General features: G+C 32.2%; 1 protein-coding gene across 3 annotated transcripts; it reads left to right on the top strand.

Moving 5' to 3' along the window:
• The first annotated feature begins 1,627 nt into the window (after positions 1 to 1,627).
• On the top strand, positions 1,628 to 19,481 carry LOC149077095 (zinc finger protein 711-like). 3 transcript variants are annotated; one of them, XR_016194138.1, is made up of 4 exons: positions 1,628 to 1,925; positions 3,671 to 3,688; positions 7,239 to 7,633; positions 18,784 to 19,481. XR_016194138.1 is itself a non-coding variant. In XM_089244825.1 (4 exons), exons 3-4 carry the CDS (start codon positions 7,286 to 7,288, stop codon positions 19,131 to 19,133), a joined length of 615 nt encoding a protein of 204 aa, XP_089100951.1. In that variant the 5' UTR covers positions 1,632 to 1,925; positions 3,671 to 3,688; positions 7,239 to 7,285; the 3' UTR covers positions 19,134 to 19,471. The 3 variants fall into 3 exon arrangements, 2 of the variants coding, with proteins under 2 accessions (XP_089100951.1, XP_089100952.1); XM_089244825.1 differs by having other exon boundaries at positions 1,632 to 1,925; positions 7,239 to 7,550; positions 18,784 to 19,471; XM_089244826.1 differs by lacking the exons at positions 1,628 to 1,925; positions 3,671 to 3,688 and adding an exon at positions 3,697 to 3,828 and having other exon boundaries at positions 7,239 to 7,550; positions 18,784 to 19,471.
• The last annotated feature ends 1,370 nt before the right edge of the window (positions 19,482 to 20,851 follow it).

Below are 20,851 nucleotides of genomic sequence, written 5' to 3'. Positions count from 1 at the left end.
CCAACTTTGAGGTGCGAATGCGAGCCGATCTTAGTGTTGAAAATCTCGTTGCAGAAAACACCTACAACAGTAAAAATGTTTCAAATCATCATCCTTCAATCTTAGTTTGAAAAAATAGGTGGCAACACTAAAAATTCACGCACTCAAACAGCTCTGCTTCCGAAATAACTTTTCAATCCATAGTAAATTGTCTATAGCGATAACCAGACTTCACTGAGCTTAAGGAAATAAATAATATTATTTATAGCTGAGTGCCAGAGTTGTGCTCGGTCTGAAAGAAAAAAAAGATTCCCAAATCCGTGGAAACTGCCATCAGTACGCATTTTTAAAGGACTTTGAAATGGAATAATTAAACTTGAAAGGGTTGCGAAAAGTTGTTTTGGACCTCACGTTCATCAGTTTTTTCAAGACCTAGTTGAAGCGCAGCAGTCAAAATAAATAGGCAAAGTAGTATATCCAAACTATAGACGTACGCATATTCTAGAGGGGGAGTTTCAGATTTTTTTCCTTCTGAGGGGGTTTACGTTTTTTCCTGTAAAATAAAACTATAATCTTGGCTCAAGATGGGGCAGAACCCCAAAACCTCCTTTTGCGTACGCCAGTGATCCAAACAACTAATTAAAATTTCAATTTTTTTTTTCGTTAGAAAAGATATTTTTGCTTTCATTCTTAGGGTAGTTTGATTTCACATGATACGTATCCGAACACTGAAAATGAAATAATTTAAATATTGATTGCCGAATTCCAGAGTTTTCTAATTCAATTTAGCGAGTAAGCAAAATACATGCAGTCAACCCTTGGGTAGTTATAGTGACCCCCGACTTATAACTAATGAAAGGTTTGGTCCCATATATCGGATATTCCTTTTTATTAGATCGGTTCCTTTAAGCTCGCTATAACGGGCTTCAATTGTATACTAAGATTCAGTATAAGATTACCATAAAGGTCTAATCATTGATTCCCAATCAGCATTTCGCATCGTTTTTGGATATTCTGAGACTCCTTATAGTGACAAATAGAAAAATATTGGTAGTTCATTGCATTTCCACAAAAGAAATTGAGTCTAATTGTTTACCGTTACTCCCGATAGATGGTGACAAAAATCAATTAACTTTCACACACACGTAAAAATAGATTATTTTATTAGATTCCGAGGAATTACATTCAAAAATAATTCTTGCTCGTGTTAAAAAGTTTGGATACTCTGATGTCAACATCCAAAAACGACTGTGTTAAAAGTCAATAAATTTCCCAAGACATCGAAAGACACCAACTTTCATCATTCTGAAAGTCATGGGGGGAAAAAAAAAGTTATTATTATTAAAACTATTCAACACCAAAGAATTTAAATTAATCGATCTCCAAGTAAATTTTCCCGCTCTAAAACACTACTTTCTCCACGAATTTCGTCGGTATTAAAGTGAAAAATAATCGATCGATAGATTTTCGGTTAGCTATAAAAATGCTAATGAATTAACCGTCATTAAATTTGAAGAGCCGCGAACAAAATGATCAAAACGAATTCACTGAATTAATCGAAGGAAAGATGGCGGACAGAGAAGAAGAAGAGGACACAGTGCGTCATCTGCGAAACAAGCCAATACCAAAGAAGAAACGGGGAATTTTCAGTGTGTGTACACAAAAAGACTTGCCGTAGAAGGGTGGAGGGGACACAGGACTGAAAAAAAAAGTTGTTTTTTTGAATCGATTCGCGGAATCGATTATGATCTGCCTTTTAAAAGCGCCGTAATTTGTTTGGGTTTTAAAGTTTATTTTCGTTGTGTTTTGTGTGTGTGTTGCGTGTGACCGTTAGTTCTACGGATGTTGTTTTTTGTCATTAATTAATCAATTATAATTAAATTTAATTGCAATTTTTTTGCATTTCTTTCAATGCTATGAGAAGAAGAGAGAGGGGAAAAAATCATGTAATATATTTTCGTGGTTACATTTTTACTGTAAAGATCTATGAATAATTTATGGGAAGTTCAATACACTATTAATTATTTATTCAAGACGCTTTAATTAAGCGTTAGGTTTCAAGATTTTATTTTTTTCTTCTTCCAAGGGTCAGTTTTTTTTTGTATATTTTGTTTGATTGAATGCATGAAAAATATTTATATATTATGTGATTGATATATATTTTGAGTGATATATACATCTTTTAGGTAATCACGTAAAATAATAATATTGTGATTTAGTGCGATGTAGTGTTGTGTAATGCAATTTAAAGGTTAATTTGTTGAAGTTTAAAGTATGTAAATAAATTGTATTTAATGTTCTATATAGTTAATGGTATAGTTTGTGTTTTTATGAGTTTGCATTGTGCATTGAGGTATACACATTTTGTGGCAAGCTGGAATTAGAAAGTGCTAAAATTTTCAGTTTTTTAAATGGCATCTATTAGCTATTAATATTTTCAAATCAGAGATTCGCATTAGATGATGATCACCCAACAACAAAGTAGACAAAACTTGTAGCGTTAAAAGAAGGTAGTTCTTGGACCTAAATTCACATACTTGTATTTTTTTTCTTTATCATGCTTTAATACTTAGCATTATACAGTCAGTATACAAATGCTACTTTTCTTCTCTGAGAAAGAATTCAATCTATTTAATACATGTGTGTTATTTAATCTATACACGCTATTTACTCTATAACTGTGTAAAAATGCAAAAAATTTTACCAAACTTCTTCAATACACACATGATTGACCTGATTTTTTTCAGTGCTAGCAATACCATAAATGCTTCATAAGTGTTAATTACTAGAAATCATTGTTTTATAAAGTTGAAATTTCAAATGCTGTCAAATTCCATTAAAGCAATTGTTATTTATTATTACTGTATAATGATGATATGGCATATCCATCAGAGCTTACATTTTAAAAGCAGGTTTACGGTTCTTTCAATAATTTTTGTTTAAAAAAAGACAATTATCAAGAAATTTTCTATAAACATTTTCATACATCAATCAAATATTAACAAATTAATTTTATTTTATATATTCAGAATTGCCTCTGATACTTATACAAGTGCAAACTTACTTTTCCCCCTTTTGCAAAGGTCAATAGTGTATAAAGAATTATACCAATTTTTAGCCAATGGAATAAATGCATTGGAGCTCCCAAAAGTTCTTTATTTTAAAAACCTCCCCATCTGAAAAGAAACAACTATAATTTTGAACATTAGTGCAATGAAAATTTTCAGACTTATCTCTCAAAACATCCCCCCCCCCAAAACCATTGCTATCTCAAATTTGAGATTTCTCATGCCCATGAAAAAAGATATTCACATACAACATTGACATTGCATGTGAATATCCTATGGAATGTAATAAGATATTTTTTGAGCTTGTCTTTTTAGAGAAAATAAAGTTTTAATCAAAAGAACCATAATGGCTAACAACTAACTATCATTAAACTATTAAGCGTCACCATGATGCGAACTTCCCATCATTGCTCCTCAAAACAAATTAAAAACTTTCTCTATTTATAGATGCTTGTTTGAACCTAATTTGTACATAACATGTCAAGCTGTTTTTTGACTTTAAAATTTGTTTTTAATGTTTGTCCATTTGTACAAATTATTGCTATTAATATCATAAATGCATCAGTAGTTGTTGGATTTATGCAAAAATTAAACACAAGCTACTGTATGTTATATATTTTTAGGAAAGAAGAATTGCATTGGTATGAAGTTTTATTGTGGATATTTGCCAGATGCTTCTTTCATTTATGAATATAATTTGAAGAAGTGTTGCAAAAACACTTTTGGATATGCAAGAACTTTGTCATTTCTTCTTAGAAAACTATATTTCATGTTTATATATGTATGTATTATATATTGTGCAACACATGAGAGATTTAAAGTTCTAACAAAATGTATTTGATGCATTCATCTTTTATGTTAGTCTTCTGTTATTTAAGTGTAGGTAATGTTTATCATTTATAGAATTGTAGTACTTCGAACTAAAAAAAATAAATGGTTTAATTTGTCATTTAGAAATCTGAATGAAAATTTTGATTATAATATGCGTATATATATATATATACGTATAACACTTTTTTAATGAATGTCCAAATGAGATAATTTTAAGTGAGTAAGTGATATACCATAATGCAGTACCTCAGAGGTAAAGAATTAGTAGTCTCAAAGCTAACAATATTTGTAACATCTCTAATCTTTATTTCTTCAAAAATTTCTGTAATTTTTCATTTCAATCAAATTTTGTGATTGTAAAAATTGAATTATAGATTAAGTTTGGCAATTCAATTTAGGTTGCTAACATTACGAAAATGATAATTTTTATATTTAGTAATGATATTTCTGGTGAAAAAATTATGTTTTCTGTATTATAAGTATTTTTCTGTTACTCAACTAGCTTTTGAGGGTTTGATTCAAGTTATTATATTTTAAATCTAGACTTGAGAAATTCTAAATCTGGTATTGTGATCTTGAAAGTTTGATTACTGAATGACATTAAGAGAGAGAATCAGAAATATATATTTATTTATATTCTAACATGATGACCCATTGTGCTAAGACCCATTAATAGTTTGACATGTCATGTGGTGTGACCAACAGAATATTAGAAAAAGGGGTGCAACACAGATATGGTAATAAAAAAATCATATACTAACCTTTTGAGCAGCATTAGAAAGATATCTCACCTCCTTAAAAGCCTCCTATTTTAGCATTGATAACCCCATGTATTTTTTAAAGTCGAAAAAGCTCACTTCATTAAAAAAAAGATATGGCATTTTGAAGGGGATTTAGTGATTTCTGTTGTGCCGCTTAAAGGGTTAAAAATATTTTGGTTTTTACTGTTATATTTATGGCATTGTAGTTCTTTTGGCTGATATGACATGCTCTTAATCACTATCTCAACTATTATTTTGATGTTTTTCTTTGAATGATTGTCATTTTAAGCAAGTATTTCTGATATGAAACTTTTATAGATTTTTGCTTCTAGTATTTTTACACTTAGCTACAAAAAAGACATGTTTCATATAATCATAATCACTATGCTATTTTGTTATAAGCTATCAGTTTTTTTTTTAAAAATCTTTACTTATCACTTTTTGTATTTCTTACTTCTGTGAAATTTCTATTCCACAATTTTTAGTATGTATTGTATTTATAAACTAGTAGCAGTCAGCCACCTCGTTGGGCAATTTGCCTGTTGTGGCGTTGCATTTGTATTCAAGTAATCAGCAATCATTGTATAAAGCTATTGCATAATGATAGATATTAAGGAAGAAATTAAAATTTTCTCATGAGACCAGTAGATATGATTGGTATAAGGTCATTATATCGATTTATTTGATTTGATGTGGAAATGTGATAGCAACAAAATCTATGCAATCTATATAAAAGATTAAAATATTTTGATTCCCTTTCCTATAAAAAATTTTCTTGTAAAGATCAGTCATAGGATAAGAAAATTATATTACTAATTGTCTTTATAAATGATAAACAATGAGTTTTTTAAAAATATATTTTTAATTAACCGATTGCCTAATATTAGTGTTGTAAGTTTTATTAAAATATTTGGGGTTGCACACATTCATTTATAAAAAACATAATATACTATAACGAAGTGCAAATAAAGAGTATGTTACATTGATAGTGTAATACATCATGATTTAATATAGTCACCAGTTTTAAAATTTCAGGAAATATATTTAGATGATATCATGAAGCAGGACTGTCTTAAAAGAGTCATGGGCCCCCGAGCAAAGTGATTTTTCTGAAACCCCTACTTAGTTAAAAATTTCGTCTACGAATTCACATACTTATTTTCAAAAATTTTAACTAGATTTCACTTTCAAGAGGCCCTTTCTAAGCATTTGATGCCTCCAAGCTGTGCCCAGGTGGGCCCATACATCAAGACAGCTCTGGTGTTAAGAATATAAATGTTTTTACAAAACATATCATTTACTGCATTGGTTATGTAATGTAAATTTCTATTAAATGCTCAAAAATCATTAAAAAATGAAGAAATGAGCTATTATGTAAAATGTTGAAATACTTTTTATACATATTTTTTGTTGAAACAGATGAAAAACAATGCTTCCTTCTTGAAATTTTTCTTTAATTCCTCCTTCCTCTGAATTTGATGATTTTTAAAAAATATGTAAGCAAAATATTTTATGCATGAGTGTGCAAAATCAGTAATCACATCATATGAAAATACAGCTTTTACATGGGGGGGGGGGGGGTGAGATTGAACAAATATTTCAAATTCATTATGCAACTTCACTGCATAACATTTCAAAATAATATAAAACTGGAAAAAATTCTATGATTAATAGTATTGTGAGTTAAAATCTGTGCCATATCCTCTTCGGTCATTTTTAACAGTGTTAAGTAGTTTATATGGTTTGTAATGATTGTACCTAAGGTCTTAACTTGAAAAAGCAAACTCAAATTGTCCTAGTAAAAATACCAACCAAAATTTAAATTAATTAAACTTTATTTTTATTCTTAAAGGGTATTTTGACTCGTCATAAACATAAATTAAGCATTTGTAGTCAGTTTTGTCTCAGGTGTGAAGAGGATAATTTCATTTATGAATATTAATTGGGTGAAAAAAAAAGATATTGCAGAGGTTCTCGAAATGTATGCTGTCTCACCACTTGCAAAGATTTTTTAAAAAGACTCTTTGTTAAACTGCTTTGGGGAGCCACAGATAAGCATTGATTAGGAAAAAAGGCACCCTCGGGTGGGAAAAGTTTGAGAACCTATGGTGTATACTGCATTTATATATTTTACCTCATGTTATACTTATGGCATATCAACACTTTTTCAGAAAATTCAGAAATTGTGTTTATATTTTTGTACAACTTCTATTTATTTTATATTTCTAAAATTTAAAATAGTTTTTTTAAATCAAAACATGATTTGAAAATTTTATTCCGAAACCACATTAATTGGTATCAAATTTCACTTTTGATTTGTTAGTCATGGCGTGAAAATCTGTTATATATAAAATAAGATATATAAGATCCTTCCATTGAGTTCCAATGAGTTCTTTCACATGAGTTATGTTTATTTACGGTTTTGAAAATTCAGTGTTAAGATATTTGCTCAGTGTTTGTAAAATTTATATTTTTCTTGTTTGTGTTAATTTGAATTTTTCGCAACTATGTTTTATGTCAAATTAATGTCTCACACACACAAGATGTTAATACGTATAAATATTTCTCACTAATTCATTAAATCTTTATTTTCTTGCAGGAGCTGGAGAATACAGATGCACCATTTGCAAAGCAGGATTCACTAATATGCTCTCACTATACCGGCACAAAAGGTTTTGTCATTTCACTGAAAACTCTCTTATTGGTCGCGATGGCAGTAGTAGTGGCATGACTCGTTTCTATTGTCATCTCTGTCCATATACATCAAATTACAAGCATAATGTTCTTGCACATGTGCGGAGGCATTCCGGTGAAAGACCACACAAGTGTACAGAGTGCCAGAAAGGTTTCGTGACAAAAACAGAACTTAGAGTTCATTTTCGCATTCATTCTGGTGAAAAGCCATATCGTTGTGAGTTTTGTCCAGAAACTTTCAGTAGGAAGATGCATCTAGATGTTCACAAAGGAATGCATTTCAAATGAAAACTCATATTAGTATGAAAAAATCAATGATTGTATTACTTCAATCCAACTTTATTTTTCTCCCTCTCTTGTACATTGGCTTGATTTTGTAGACCAAAAATTCAGAAATGAAGTTAACATCTCATTATGAATATATCTAATATCAATGTATGAGGTATGATCAAAAAGTAATTAGACTAATTTTTTTTCAATATACATGATAATTTATCGATCATCAAAAAACATTTCTTTGAAAAGGTATTTTTCAGAGCAGTTCGTTCCCTTCATCATGCCCCATCAGATAACCCACTTTTTAAATATGAGCATAAGGCAATAGATATCACGCCTGCTGCCCACATATGACCAGGAACAGACATTATGCCAACATACAATTTCAAATTGATATAAATATTTTTCTAATTATTTTTTCAGACAGGTTTAATTTGCCTTTTGGCAACAAGTAAAAAAGGTAAAAGAGCTTTGCTCATTTTTTACAACCTAGACTAGTGAATTATTCTTGAAAGTGATATCCTCAGTTATTTCTATTTTGAGTGTGACTCAAAGCAGCTTTTCCTCCCTAAATGCAGTCCAAAATGGTCTTTTCTTTTTAAATGCAGCCGAGAACACCATAAAGGTTGGACACTGATGTCCATGGCCAGAACTATAGGCAGACAAAGGGGGCAACTGTCTTGGGTGGCAAATTTTAGGTGGGAACAAAAAAAGTACTGTTATAATATTATTCAATTTTACAGTGTAGGGAGGGGGGCAGCAAAATCATGTTTGCACCCTCTCACAAAAATCCAAGTTACGGCCGTGCCTCTGGCATAAGAATTTTCCTGAAAACGACTTCCTTTTAATTTTAGAAAAGCCAGAAATTGCAAGGAATAAAATCTGTGATATAGGGAATGGGAAAGACTTAAAATATATCTTATTTTTCAGTAAATTTGGCAGTTGTTCGCACAAAATGACTTAGTCAGGGTTCATGATTACCTTAGTACTCAATGTTGATGGCCATCCTTGAAGAGGCTAATAAGGCACATCCATCCAACTTTTTAAACTCTTTATGGCATTGCAATGTTTCACTTGGCTTATTAACTCTTTAAAAAAAGTAACGCCTCAAATGTCTCTGCTCCTGATTATATCCCAGTCAAGCACAAAACTTTAATCTGTACAGTTCAATTAAATTCGCCATCTGCCACTATGCCAACATTATCTTGTTGCTCTTCATTTTAGATGTTCAATTTTCTATAACAACATCATGCATCATCATATGCAAGATGCAGGAAAAAAATTGTCTAATTACTCATTGATCTGCCTACATATTCAAGGAAAGAGAATTTCTGGATATGCCAAGGTGAATATTAGAAAGAAAAATTGTCAGTCTCTGCGAGGAATTGAGCCCAGGTTCTCTCATGATCGGGACAAGAACAAGAGAGGACAAAGGCAGAAATTACCAACTTGACTATCCAAATTTTCCTTTGGCATAACATTTAGAAAGTCTCTTTACTTGATGTGTTATGAGCCTGAGAGAAAACATCTCTCTTAACTTATGTATGTTATATGCTTTTGTGGAGAAAAAAAATTGGATAACAGCACTGTGTGTTGTTTTCCCTGCCCATAACTTTAACCATTTTTTGATGCAGTTTGAATTTATTCAAAAGTGTACTCAATTTGGTTGGACATAAAAAAAATTATGGTGAAATTTTTTAAAGATAGGGCTTGGTTTTTTTTTATAATAGGATTTTTAATATTTTGTTAATCAAGAAAAATCTTTATCAAAGAAACTTTGATTTTATGTATGTTTTTGCATAAATCCAATTGACATACAAAGATTTAAAAGGCAATGCAAATAAGTATGTGTGTGTATATATGTGACTGACCCCTGAAATGGCATAACTTTATTATATGTTACAAGAAAAAAAAATTGTGTAGTATAGTTGACGCGAGTGTACAGCACCACGGAAAAAACTGTAGTTCATGTTTGTGTAAATTTCTGTAGGGAAAAAAATAGGAAGGAGAGAAAAAACTAAGAAAATCTAAAAAAATATATTTATTTATTTTTGAAAAATGGTACAAGTCATACTGTGTACATGCATTGATTTTTCCTTCAAAAAATATCCTGATTAAGAAAAATTAGGTGATTTATGCAACAGGCCATTTTATGAGAGATTCATACTGTTGGCCACTGCAAAAGACCATTCAAAGAGAAGCTGACTCTTAGGCAGGGATTCCCAAATTTTTGTTTCCAGCACCCCTGATGATTTTAAGATGTCTTGCAACACACCCTTCTGATCATAAGACACACAGATGGCATCATATAAAGTGTTAGGGAAGTCATCAATAGAAGGCCGCAGGTTCCCATCAGTGATCATTTTTGCTTTTCACTTGTGGGAATTTTAGTCCACCAGTTTAGTCCAGGCAAACTAAGATAAAAATAGTCTTAACCCCAGCAAAATTGCAACAGAAGCTTTCTAAACAGTTTTTTAATCAGTAGTCATTACTGAACAACATATCCAAAATCGGAAAACTGGAACATTCCAAGAAACAGATTTCAAATCCCTGTTTACATGTGCAAGATTGGGGATACCAAAACAACTTTTTTCCTCTGTTACGCTGAAAAAAAGACAGATTTGCACCCTATTGAAGGATTTTTACAGTTTCTTGTGCCTTTCCCACAATACTTTGGGATTTTTCCCTATTGCAAAGTGAAAGAAACCAATTTTTTTTGTCTTAGGTTGTGTTTTTCAATACTCCTGAAAGTTTTCCTCTGAGATTTTTTGTACATTCTTAACAACTAATTTCCTGTATAAAAATGTGTGTGATTTATGAAAAAAAATTAGGCAATGGAACAGATGTAGTTAAAGATTTGCAAAATAGAGCATAGTTGGTATAAATGAAGCCAACAGTAGCAGTAAAAGCGATGTAGGAACTACAACTGCTGGAATAAGGGTTAATGTTTTGTGTCAGAAGACACATCTACTGATAAAAAAAGAGCATTGAAATTATAAAACGGATAGGGAACCTAGAAGAAATACCAAGGAAAAGTGGTACCGCTTACTGTATTTACTCACGCAGGAGGAGATTTTTGTTCAATTTTCACTGCTTCAAAAAAACCTAGGTTGTCCAATAATGCACTAACGAGTATCTAACCAAAAAATGTCAGTAAAGGATAAAAAAGGGGGAATTAATTTAATAAATTACTTCAGAACTGATGATAATTAACCACTTCTCACTGTGCAGGTCTGGGTTCGAATCCCGGTTCGGGCATGGATGTTTACTAACACTAACAAATTCCCTGGACGGATCATGCTGATCCCTTGGGAACGTGAGAAAAAAAAAACTGATTGAATTTTTGATGAATCCCGAATTTTCATTTTCAATGTTGATAAAAAAAATTGGAAACAGGAAGTAAAATAATCAAAAATTGATGAATAAAACAAACAAAAACCAATGAAAGAAATATTTTCAGAATTAATGCAAATTCAGAATTTATGAAAGATATTTTTCAGAAAATGGGACAATTTCAAATAATTTGTGAAAGTTTTCAATAATTTTGGGGGCCCCCTATTTCATCAGGGCCCTGGGCCATACACAGTGACATTAGGTCCGGCGGTGCACAAGCACCCACAGCATTTTGTAACACAATTCTGAGCACCTCCCCCTCCCCAGAATCTATTTAGATATCCCCTACACAATTCGTCACTTACGTTGTCCTGCCTCAAAAATCTTATGCTATTATCCTTGAATAAACGAAATAAGGAGTTAGATTAATAAATCTAGTTTATTTTGATCTCTAAAATCATACCTCGTCTTATATGCGAGTAAGTACAGTAATGAGGGATCCAATTTCCAGTGCTACTCACTGCTTGTATTTCGTGAAAAATTTGTTGGCCTTTCTTCTAAACATAAACCTAAATCAGAACATGTGAAAGTAAGAACTGCACAGTAATTATTAGTGCAAACATTTGCACAATAAAGAATGTGAAAACATGGGAAATACAGAGAGACTATGATACCACATACAGAATTTTTTTGATTGGGAAATCCTTAGCATTTGTCAAACTAATGAAGGAGATAGAGCTCTGTTCTGTTGCAAAAACATTTTGTTTTTGCAAAATATAATAGCTATCGGACTTAAAAATATCTGGAAAGCTATTGAAGAAAGAATCAAGCCAGAAAAATGGTGCTGGTATGTAAAAAATTAAATCGTACTATCCAATACTCTGCAACTTACCACCAGCCAGTGGCATCTGGGCACAGTCTGGGGCCTTAAAAGAACCACCGATTGGAATTTGCTAGGTAGGGCCTCAGGAAAATCACTTGGTCCGGGGGCCCATGATTCTCTTAAGACTGCCCTGTCACCATCTCCAGATTATCTACTCAATATGATTCGATATTCCAGCAAGACAAACTGTGATACTTTACAGCATGGATGCAGGTGTAATGTACTGCTTTGTTCAACAGCTTGTGGGGTGTGCCAAATTTTAATGGATATAAAAACAACTACTTCACCTCTAACTATGAATCAAACGAAAGTGATGAAAATGATTAATTAAAGTTGTTTTGCTTCACTGAAAAATTTCTGTAACTATCTTTCATCTCTTCTTTCGTTCGGTCATTTTTCTCAACCCCTTGGTAAATTTTACCCTCTTTTCTCATATTGCTTTATTTGTATGGTAATAACAATAAAATACTTGAATTTGAAGAAAAAAAACAACAGAGATTTTAAGCAGTAATTTGAAAAAAATAGTGGACTTTTGTGTGCTGTTTGAATAGCTTCAATTTTAAGTTGTGAAAATTAAGCGATATATTTCGATTCAAAGCGTACGTCAAGTTGTTTTTGACTTAAAAAAAATCAAGAAAACCACTGTCTTTTTGAAATTTGTTTTTAGGAATGTTCCCGTTGTCTGATTTTGGATATGTTGTTCAGTAATGATTACTGATTGAAATGTAATTTAAGAAGCTTCTGTTGTAATTTTGCCAGGGTTTATTCACAAATTGCTTGGACTAGTTAGCATAAAAAAAAAACTTGATATGCAAGGTGGCGTACTTCTACTCACTCTAAACTGTGATTTAGTAAGTTTGGGTTCAAATTCTGCAAACTTAGCTTGTTGTGCTGTTTTTATAACAATGAGAAAAAGAAATTAAGAATATATTTTTATAGTTGTAATGCAGATTCTAACCTTTGGAAAGGAAAGTTGTATCTTCTGTATACGTAGGTTGTTTGATAAGTAAGGTAAAATCTCTGAGATAGCTGCACCATCACTTTCAAATTATTACAATTGTAAGTAACACTCTTTGAAACCTGTCACTAACAAGCTCGAAAGGTTTATTTGTCTTTCGAAGTTTGGGTTGCAGCAGTTATTCTTTAAATGTGTAATGATAAGTGTGTCATAAAGGGGAAAAAAAACATTTTTATCTAAAATAATTGCAAGCTGCCCTAAATCAAAGCTGAATTGTAATACGTTCATGGGGACTCTGCTCCATCATTAAAAACCATTTATATTTTTTATCAATAAATTCAAATAGACCGCATGTCCACTGAAGAAGAGGGACCTGGGCATCTGGGTTATTCCACCACCCTAGAAACCATGGAAAACATCTATGGTATTGCCATGGAACAGAACAGATTAACGTTGATGTTGTGGGCATTTCAATAGAACAGGAATATGATGTGCTCCATGAGAAATTAAAAATGAAAAATCTCTGTCTGAGATAGGTTCCGGGATTGGGCAAAAGGCATTTCAAAAGAAATTTTGTCAGTATTGGCCAATAACCCTAAAGACTTTTGGCATGATTTTTCGCTGTGAGTGAAATATGGATTCACCACTATACAACAGCGTCAAAGCAACAATCAAAGCAGTGGTGAAACAGCACCAAAAAGACAAAGGCTGTTTTGTCTACTAAAAAAGTGATGACTACATTTTTTTTGGGATTCTCAAGGTATATTGTCTGTATAGACTACCTCCAGAAGGGCCTTAAATTTGGCCAAGGGAATTGGAGAACATTATGCCATATTTCTGGGAAATTCGAAAGAGCAGCTGTATGAAACGGCCAAGATTGGTGCACAAAAGAACCCCATCTCACTGAGATACTATTGCAACAGCCAAATTTCAGGAATTAGGCTTTGTACACGGGTATGAAAAAATCATGATTTTTTTTATTTTTTGTTTGATTTTATGTTTAATCAGATTTTTTTATATAGATATATGGATAGAACCGCTCACAACCTTGGACTGATGCAAAGCAACTTACTCCCGTTACCTCAAAAGAGGCAGGGTTGTGTCAGAAAAGTTAGCAAAGATTAATAGTAGTGGCCCCCTTGCCCTGTGTTCGCAAGTATCAAATCACTCGCGTCGTTCTCCTTATGAAGACAGCTATTAAGTCGATATTTATTTTAATTTAAATTAACTGACCACTTCTTAAAACAAATTTTGTTAATTATTAAGAATGCATATTTTCATATCATCTAACTACTTTTTCCCCTAATTTCTCAAATTTAATTAAGCTTTAATTAATAAACTACAAACAAACTACAAGCAAAAAATATGAACAAAAATCTGTGTTTATGTAACATGAAAGGTCATTGAGCTCAAAAAATTAACTTCATGGGTGAACTTTTTTTTAATAGAGAAAAATGATTTTAGTCACGAGCCCCTCCTTGCTCCCCAGCCTATTAAAGTGTATGAGTGGTTTCAAATCAGTATCACACATGGTGCAGACATCTCAATTCACTCGATGCAGCATCAACTAAATAGAACAAATTCTATTGACAAAATAGTTTTTTGCAAAATTAATGGATGTGTTTCCGACTTGCATGATGTTGCTTAATAGTTTACACATTTTTATTCTTTCACAGATTTAATGGGTTTTGGTGAAAAAAACCAACAAACTCAAAAAATTTTAATATGAAAAGTAGTCAAAAGCCCAGTGTTGGTACAACATCTAGCAATTAGGGTATAGAATTGAAGGCTTTTATACAAAAAATAATTCCTCTTTTTCTTAATCAGGGAAACCCTAGTGCCACATTACAAAGCATTGAAAATAATTAGTGCAGTTATAGCTACGTTTAGCTCCCTATATTTTTTCCATGTAGAAAAATCTAGAAATAGAGAAGCTTTCTTTCTGTATCTAGGGATTATGTTCAAGTCTATATTTACCTCAAAGATCTTCTATACCTATTTTAATTAAGAACTTTAAGAACCACATATCCAGCAACATGCATACCATACCAGGTTACCTTTACTTCGATGTCATTGAAGTTATGTAAAGAAAAAACAAAATTTAAATCTATGATTTTGTAAAAAAAATCAAGTGATGTAAATCGTGATTTTAATCATGATTTAAATTAAACTGATGTAAATTGGCGTACCCTGCTTTGTACAAATCGCTCATCCACCAAATTCTACGGATTTGACCCCACATGACTTTTTTTCTGCTCCCAATATGGAAAGTTTCCCTTGGTAGAAAAAAATTGTTCATCAAATGAAGAGACCACTGCAGAGCTATAAATGACTTTTTTGAAGAGTTAGCTGAAATGTAATTTTCGGGTGGGATGAAGAAAATTGAAAATCAATGTAAAATGTGTGTGGAGCTTGAAAGAGACTGTTGCATTATAAAATAGAATTTTTCCAAAAGAAAAATGTGAACACTGTTTTTTTTACCTTACTTATGAAACAACTCTTGTAGTTAGCAAGCAAACTTACTTTGTATGTAAGAGGATCCAGGTTCTATTCCGAGAGAAAACAACTGACTTTTCTTTCCAAAGGTTGGAATCAGCATAACAACCAGAAAAATCTATTCTCAAGTATATTTCAAGCCGACAAAACATCAATTAAAAAAAAATTTCCCCCTTTGCTTCTGTTCTGCTTTTTAATTGCTGTACCATAAATGTAAAACATTAACCTGCTTCTTTAAAGTCAACCGTTTGTTTTTGTGATAGACCATTTTCTATTATCCCTGATCAAGAAAGACTTCAGTCCATGTTCAACATGAAATTTTACTCATTGAAAAATAGAAAGTACTAATCATGTCATTGTGCAAAATATGTGTTTTTAGTGAGTTTATTTTATTAAATTATAAAAGCATTTTTTTAGTGTGTTATTCTAGTCATTAGGAAAAATGCATTGTTGTTAAGAGCTGTCTGAAACTGGTAGTCGTTCGTATTGTTTTGTTTTTGTTTAGACATAGTTGTGTAGTGGATCATTAGTGTGTAATATGCCACACAAGTGTAACACTCCAAGAAAGTACCTGATAAGATCATTAAAGCCAATCAACTTTCTGGAATATTGTACAGTTTCATGATGCGTCAACGAAACATATTCCTTATTTTTGAATGATTAAGAAGCCAAGATATGAATATGGTTATCAGTCTATAAATCTGTTTGGGTAAATGTGATAAATCCTGTGATTATTGCATAATCACAGACCATTTTAGTAAGTTTGATAAATTTTGCGAATTTACCACATTCACTGGTGATTATGCATAATTCCCAGCTCATATTGGTAAATATGATAAATCGTTAATGAATTAAATACAAACACAAAGGCCACAACAGGAAAATGCCCACTCAACTACTATACTATGTACCACCACTCAAATTTAATGGGCATTTCACTTCAGTATAGGATGAAGGATTTGATTAGTGATGTTGGTTATGTTTAAAAATGTGAAAAAAGCCAACGTTACAAGGCTGATAATTCATATGTTTTATCCCTATAACGCTTATTTTGATTACATTTAATTCTTATGGCAAAATATGTGTTGTGCATCCATCATGCATGGGAGAAAACACTATCATTACTAAATTACACATGCATCTCGTCCATATCCCACTGTGGTACTTCTAATGAATTGGTACATGTTGGAATGTGCATGTATGTGTTGTAAACCTAATATGGAGTTTGTTTCTGTGTAATGTTTGTTATGTGTAGTGCTGCCATCTGCCATAAATTTTTCTATGAGTGAAGTGTAATGATTGCATAATTTTACTATTGTAGGCCTGTTGCTCCATACTACGAAACTTTTTAACAGGGAGATTGGCTCGCATTTGCGCCTCAAAGTTGGGAACCACAGAAAATCAACTTGTAGTGACGTTGGGGTTCAAACCAAACTGGAGAAAGTGATAAATGGTTGAATTTAAGTGATATTTCCACATGATTTTCTCCATATTTATCATACATACCATCTTCATTTAGGAAATATACATAATCCTGGTAAAAGTGATCAATTTATGAAAATTTACCAAGACAATTGGTGATTATGCATTATCAATAACAGATTTATCACATTTGCCATAACGTATCGATCTAATTTTTAGATTCTTAGAATCACCAAATATGAACTTAATATGAGAGCATACACTGATCAAAACTATGGGGGAAATTTGAGATTTGGTACTCAGTATCCATGTCTTTGCATCTTTCAAGTTGTGGTTCATTCAGTATGCTATGACTGAACAATTTTCCTTCAGACTTTTGGAAATATTTTAAACACTAACGCAAGTGGTTGCTAGCAACAATGAAATTATGATCATGAGGTGCAGTTGTTGAAAGAAAATTATTTCATGGCTGCCGTCCTATTACCATCTGTTATATCCTACAGAAAATTATTTTTAAATAATTTCATTTCCAGTTATATTTTTAATTTGGTACATGGCCATGCAGTTGTATCACTATTCAGGTTATGAATGAGTAAAAGAATAAACTTCATGCTTATTTTACCAGACAAATTAAAAAAGAATATGATTCATAGTAGATTGACGAAGACTGTAACCACATTATTAACAAACCATAACACACGTTCCTATAATAACATGACAAAAAAGTATGAAAAAAAATTGATAAGCTGTGAATGGTATATAATAAATAACACCTAAAAATTGCAAAATTTGTAAAAAGACATGATTAGTTTTATGTATTATTCTACAAAATTATTAAAATGGGAAAAAAAAGAGCTTCTAGCATGCAATTTCAAGGATGACAAAGCAGCATGCTAATTTCCAATACAATCATTTTAGTTCTAAATTTTTGAAAAACATAGTGTATTCAAACTTGAAATAATTTAGTTTTTAGTACAGTTGGTATTATAGATACTTTTTTCCACTATGTACAATATAGTCATTGATTTATGAATGATTGACCAGATGTCCTAGTTTAAAGGACATGTGCTGTTGTGTCAACCAGGGCCGGAACTACTGGAAGAGTGGGGGGAAAATTTCAACCTTTAACATTACGGGAGGGGGCAAATATGAGCTTACTCGGGTTGTCCGAGCATCTCGTTGCAGTCCTGGTCCAACCGATTTTTGAGTTGCCTTGACAGAACATAACTTAATTACATTCTAAGTAATATTCTTCCAAGATAATTCCTAAATGTTAGTAGTATTATATTACAGCTGATGTTAACCTGTACAATTTAACAGGAAAAAACGACATTAGAAAAAAAAATAGAATAACCATACTGCTCTAAACACTAGAATTTATCTAATGATGCAATGCAATTTTTGGTTGTAAATTAACAACATTTGGTGAAAAGTCCCATTTTCATCTCTTTGAAATCTGCATTCAACCCAGCTAAAAACATAGTTGAAATTAGTTTAGAGTAATGAAGTGAAGATTAATATATTCCTATTTTTCATTTATAATTTTTTTTGTAAATATTTTTTTATGGTTATTTCATGCAACTGCTCCAATATCACAAAATTGCTCTCGAAATATTAAGTTTTTTTTTCGATTGTTTAGAATGAATTATGATGTGCCTTAAACCTTTCAAGCCTTTAATTATAAGGAAATAGTTAAATAATTTGATAATGAATGAGGTTAACCCAATCAACTCGTATATGATGTGACATTCACATTCTTTTGCGTTAGTTATCTCAGAAGTTACACGAAGATACACAACTTTATACACTGCTTGAGACGTTCCAATAAATGGAATTACAAGCCTAATACCAAGAGAACATGCTTGTCACATCATAAAAATTGAGTGGGTGAAATCTGAGCGCAGTGATTACGCATAGGGTATTTAAATCAGAGTTGATTGGGTTAAGAAAGAAGTGAATGTAATGTCATTCACTTTTTCAGAAAGCTTAGGTCAGTATATAATGGATTGCAATATGCTCGTTTGATTACATATCCAAATGTATAATAAATCCAAATTAATGATTCAAGTTTTTTTTTCCCAGCTGCTGCTGCCATTTACAGATGTGACATGTGTAAATCAAGCTTCCCCACGCCAGATGCAAGACATGAACATTACAGACAATCTTATAAGTGTAGACCTGGTCGTTACAGATGTCGCTGGTGTTCTTATTCCTCAGATTACAAGCACAACGTTTCAGCCCATAGTATTCGCAAACACTCTAGAGTCCGCCCACACAAATGCCAGTACTGTGGCAAAGGTTTTGTAACTGGAGCTGAACTCAATGCTCATGTCCGTGTTCACACAGGAGAGAAGCCATATACTTGTGAATTTTGTCCGTCCAGCTTTCGGCAGAAGGCTCAGTTGGTTATTCATCAACGCAGACATTATTGAAAGAAGAGAGAGTGAGAAAAACAAATTATGCAACAAGGAATTTCAAACCCTTGCAATATAAAAAAATGAAGTCATATGCATTTACCAATTCTCAACTAGTACACTGTACAAAATCTGATAGCCCATCTAAAATCCTGCAATGCTACTGTATAAACTATTGCTATGTACCTGGAACTAGTCATTAAAAAAAAATAGATCATACATCATATATATATATATTTACATATTTAGTGGACCAAATGTCAGCTGAAGATTTCTTGAAAAATAAAAATTAGTATTCTAGACAAATATACATCTGTTCACTATTAGATATTCTTGTGCCATTTTGTAGTAATTAAAATTTAAGTGAAACAAAAAATTTGCATTTTTGTGCTTCAATTGCGACCAATATCGGTTGGAAAAGTAACAAATTGTTTTTTGCATTATTTATAACAGGAATGTATTTATTGCATATGCTGTTATTATTGGAAAATGCAGAGCTCAGTAGGTCAGAAATTATATACAAAATTTATATTGAACTTTCCACCAATATCAATAGTATTTCATTTTTTTAAATTAGAAAACTTCTATTTTTACTGCATATCACATCGGAAAAGATATCCAGATTTCGTTATCTTAAGAGAAAAGTTTCCTGTTGGTATTAAATTTCAATCTTTAGACTCAGAACCCCATTGGCGCCACAGTGGTGGTCAGCTGAAGTTTTTTTTTTTCTGTGGTTCTCAACGTCGAGGCGCAAATGAGAGAGCTGATCTTTCCGTTAAAAAAGCTCACCACAGAAAGCAACAGTACAGATATTAATTTTGTTAATTTATCACAAAAGAAATGAAATGACAAAATTTCAAAAATAAAATGACAACATTTATTGCTTCATTAATTTGTATTTTGTGAAGTGTCCATTTTTCAGATCCAGAATTTTGTGAAGGGTCCATTTTTCAGATCCAGAATTTTGTGAAGGGTCCATTTTTCAGATCCAGAATTTTGTGAAGGGTCCAGAAAACAGACCCAAATTTTGGGTGGACAGATCCCTGGTTAGGTACACACACTTAGTTTCCAGACTCTGCGCAAAGCTGGACTGGAAGAGATTTCGGCAGCTGGTCCTGTGGCAGAGTCCTGGCATTCATTCATTTAGTCCATAAACTCAAAATCTACTTGGTTCCAATTTATCTTGGCATTTCTTTTAATGTTATAGAAAAGAATTACATGTTAAACGGCTGACATCAAAGTTTCCTCTATGAACCACTCAGAAATGTACTATGTTGTACACGATACCATGTAACATTGTCATTCTAAACTGTACACACAGAAGTAACAGGTCTGGGCAGGTAAAAAAAGTTGGAGGTTATTTATATACAAGCAAAAGCGGGTTGAGGTTCCAGATGCAGAATACTGGGCCCCTTAAACTAGAAAAAGTGTAAAGCCGAGGTTTTTTGGGGACCCTTCAGAAGTCAGGGCTCAGTACGCCTGCTGTTAAATCAGTCTCTTTGTAACAGAAAATGCAGAGAACAAATTCTAAATCATTAGTGTGAGCTTTCAAGTAACGCTACTGTATTAATGAAGATGAAGCTGCCGTTTGCAATGTAGTAACTCTTGATAGTACTCCTTGGTGATGGTTGTGCCGTGCATGCTTGTGATGAACCACGCCACTGGAGTCATAGGAGACGGTCAGCATGACTTTGAAATTGCATTTCCTGAAGACCAAATCATCAGTCAAAATAGGA

Source organism: Pholcus phalangioides, unplaced genomic scaffold (assembly GCF_987345545.1).
Source record: "Pholcus phalangioides strain wild (caught in Gottingen) unplaced genomic scaffold, Ppha-v1.0 ptg000015l_1, whole genome shotgun sequence".
Taxonomy (NCBI): Eukaryota; Metazoa; Arthropoda; class Arachnida; order Araneae; family Pholcidae; genus Pholcus; species Pholcus phalangioides.
Note: the sequence above shows the minus strand (reverse complement) of the source record. Positions and strands in the feature narration are given on the sequence as shown.

What these genes read in the sequence shown, in the direction of transcription:
- LOC149077095 (XM_089244825.1), top strand. Translation starts at nt 7,286, where the DNA reads ATGCTCTCACTATACCGGCACAAAAGGTTTTGTCATTTCACTGAAAAC. An exon ending in TGGTGAAAAGCCATATCGTT is followed by an intron (nt 7,551 to 18,783) that starts GTGAGTTTTGTC and finishes TTTTTTTCCCAG; the next exon opens with CTGCTGCTGCCATTTACAGA.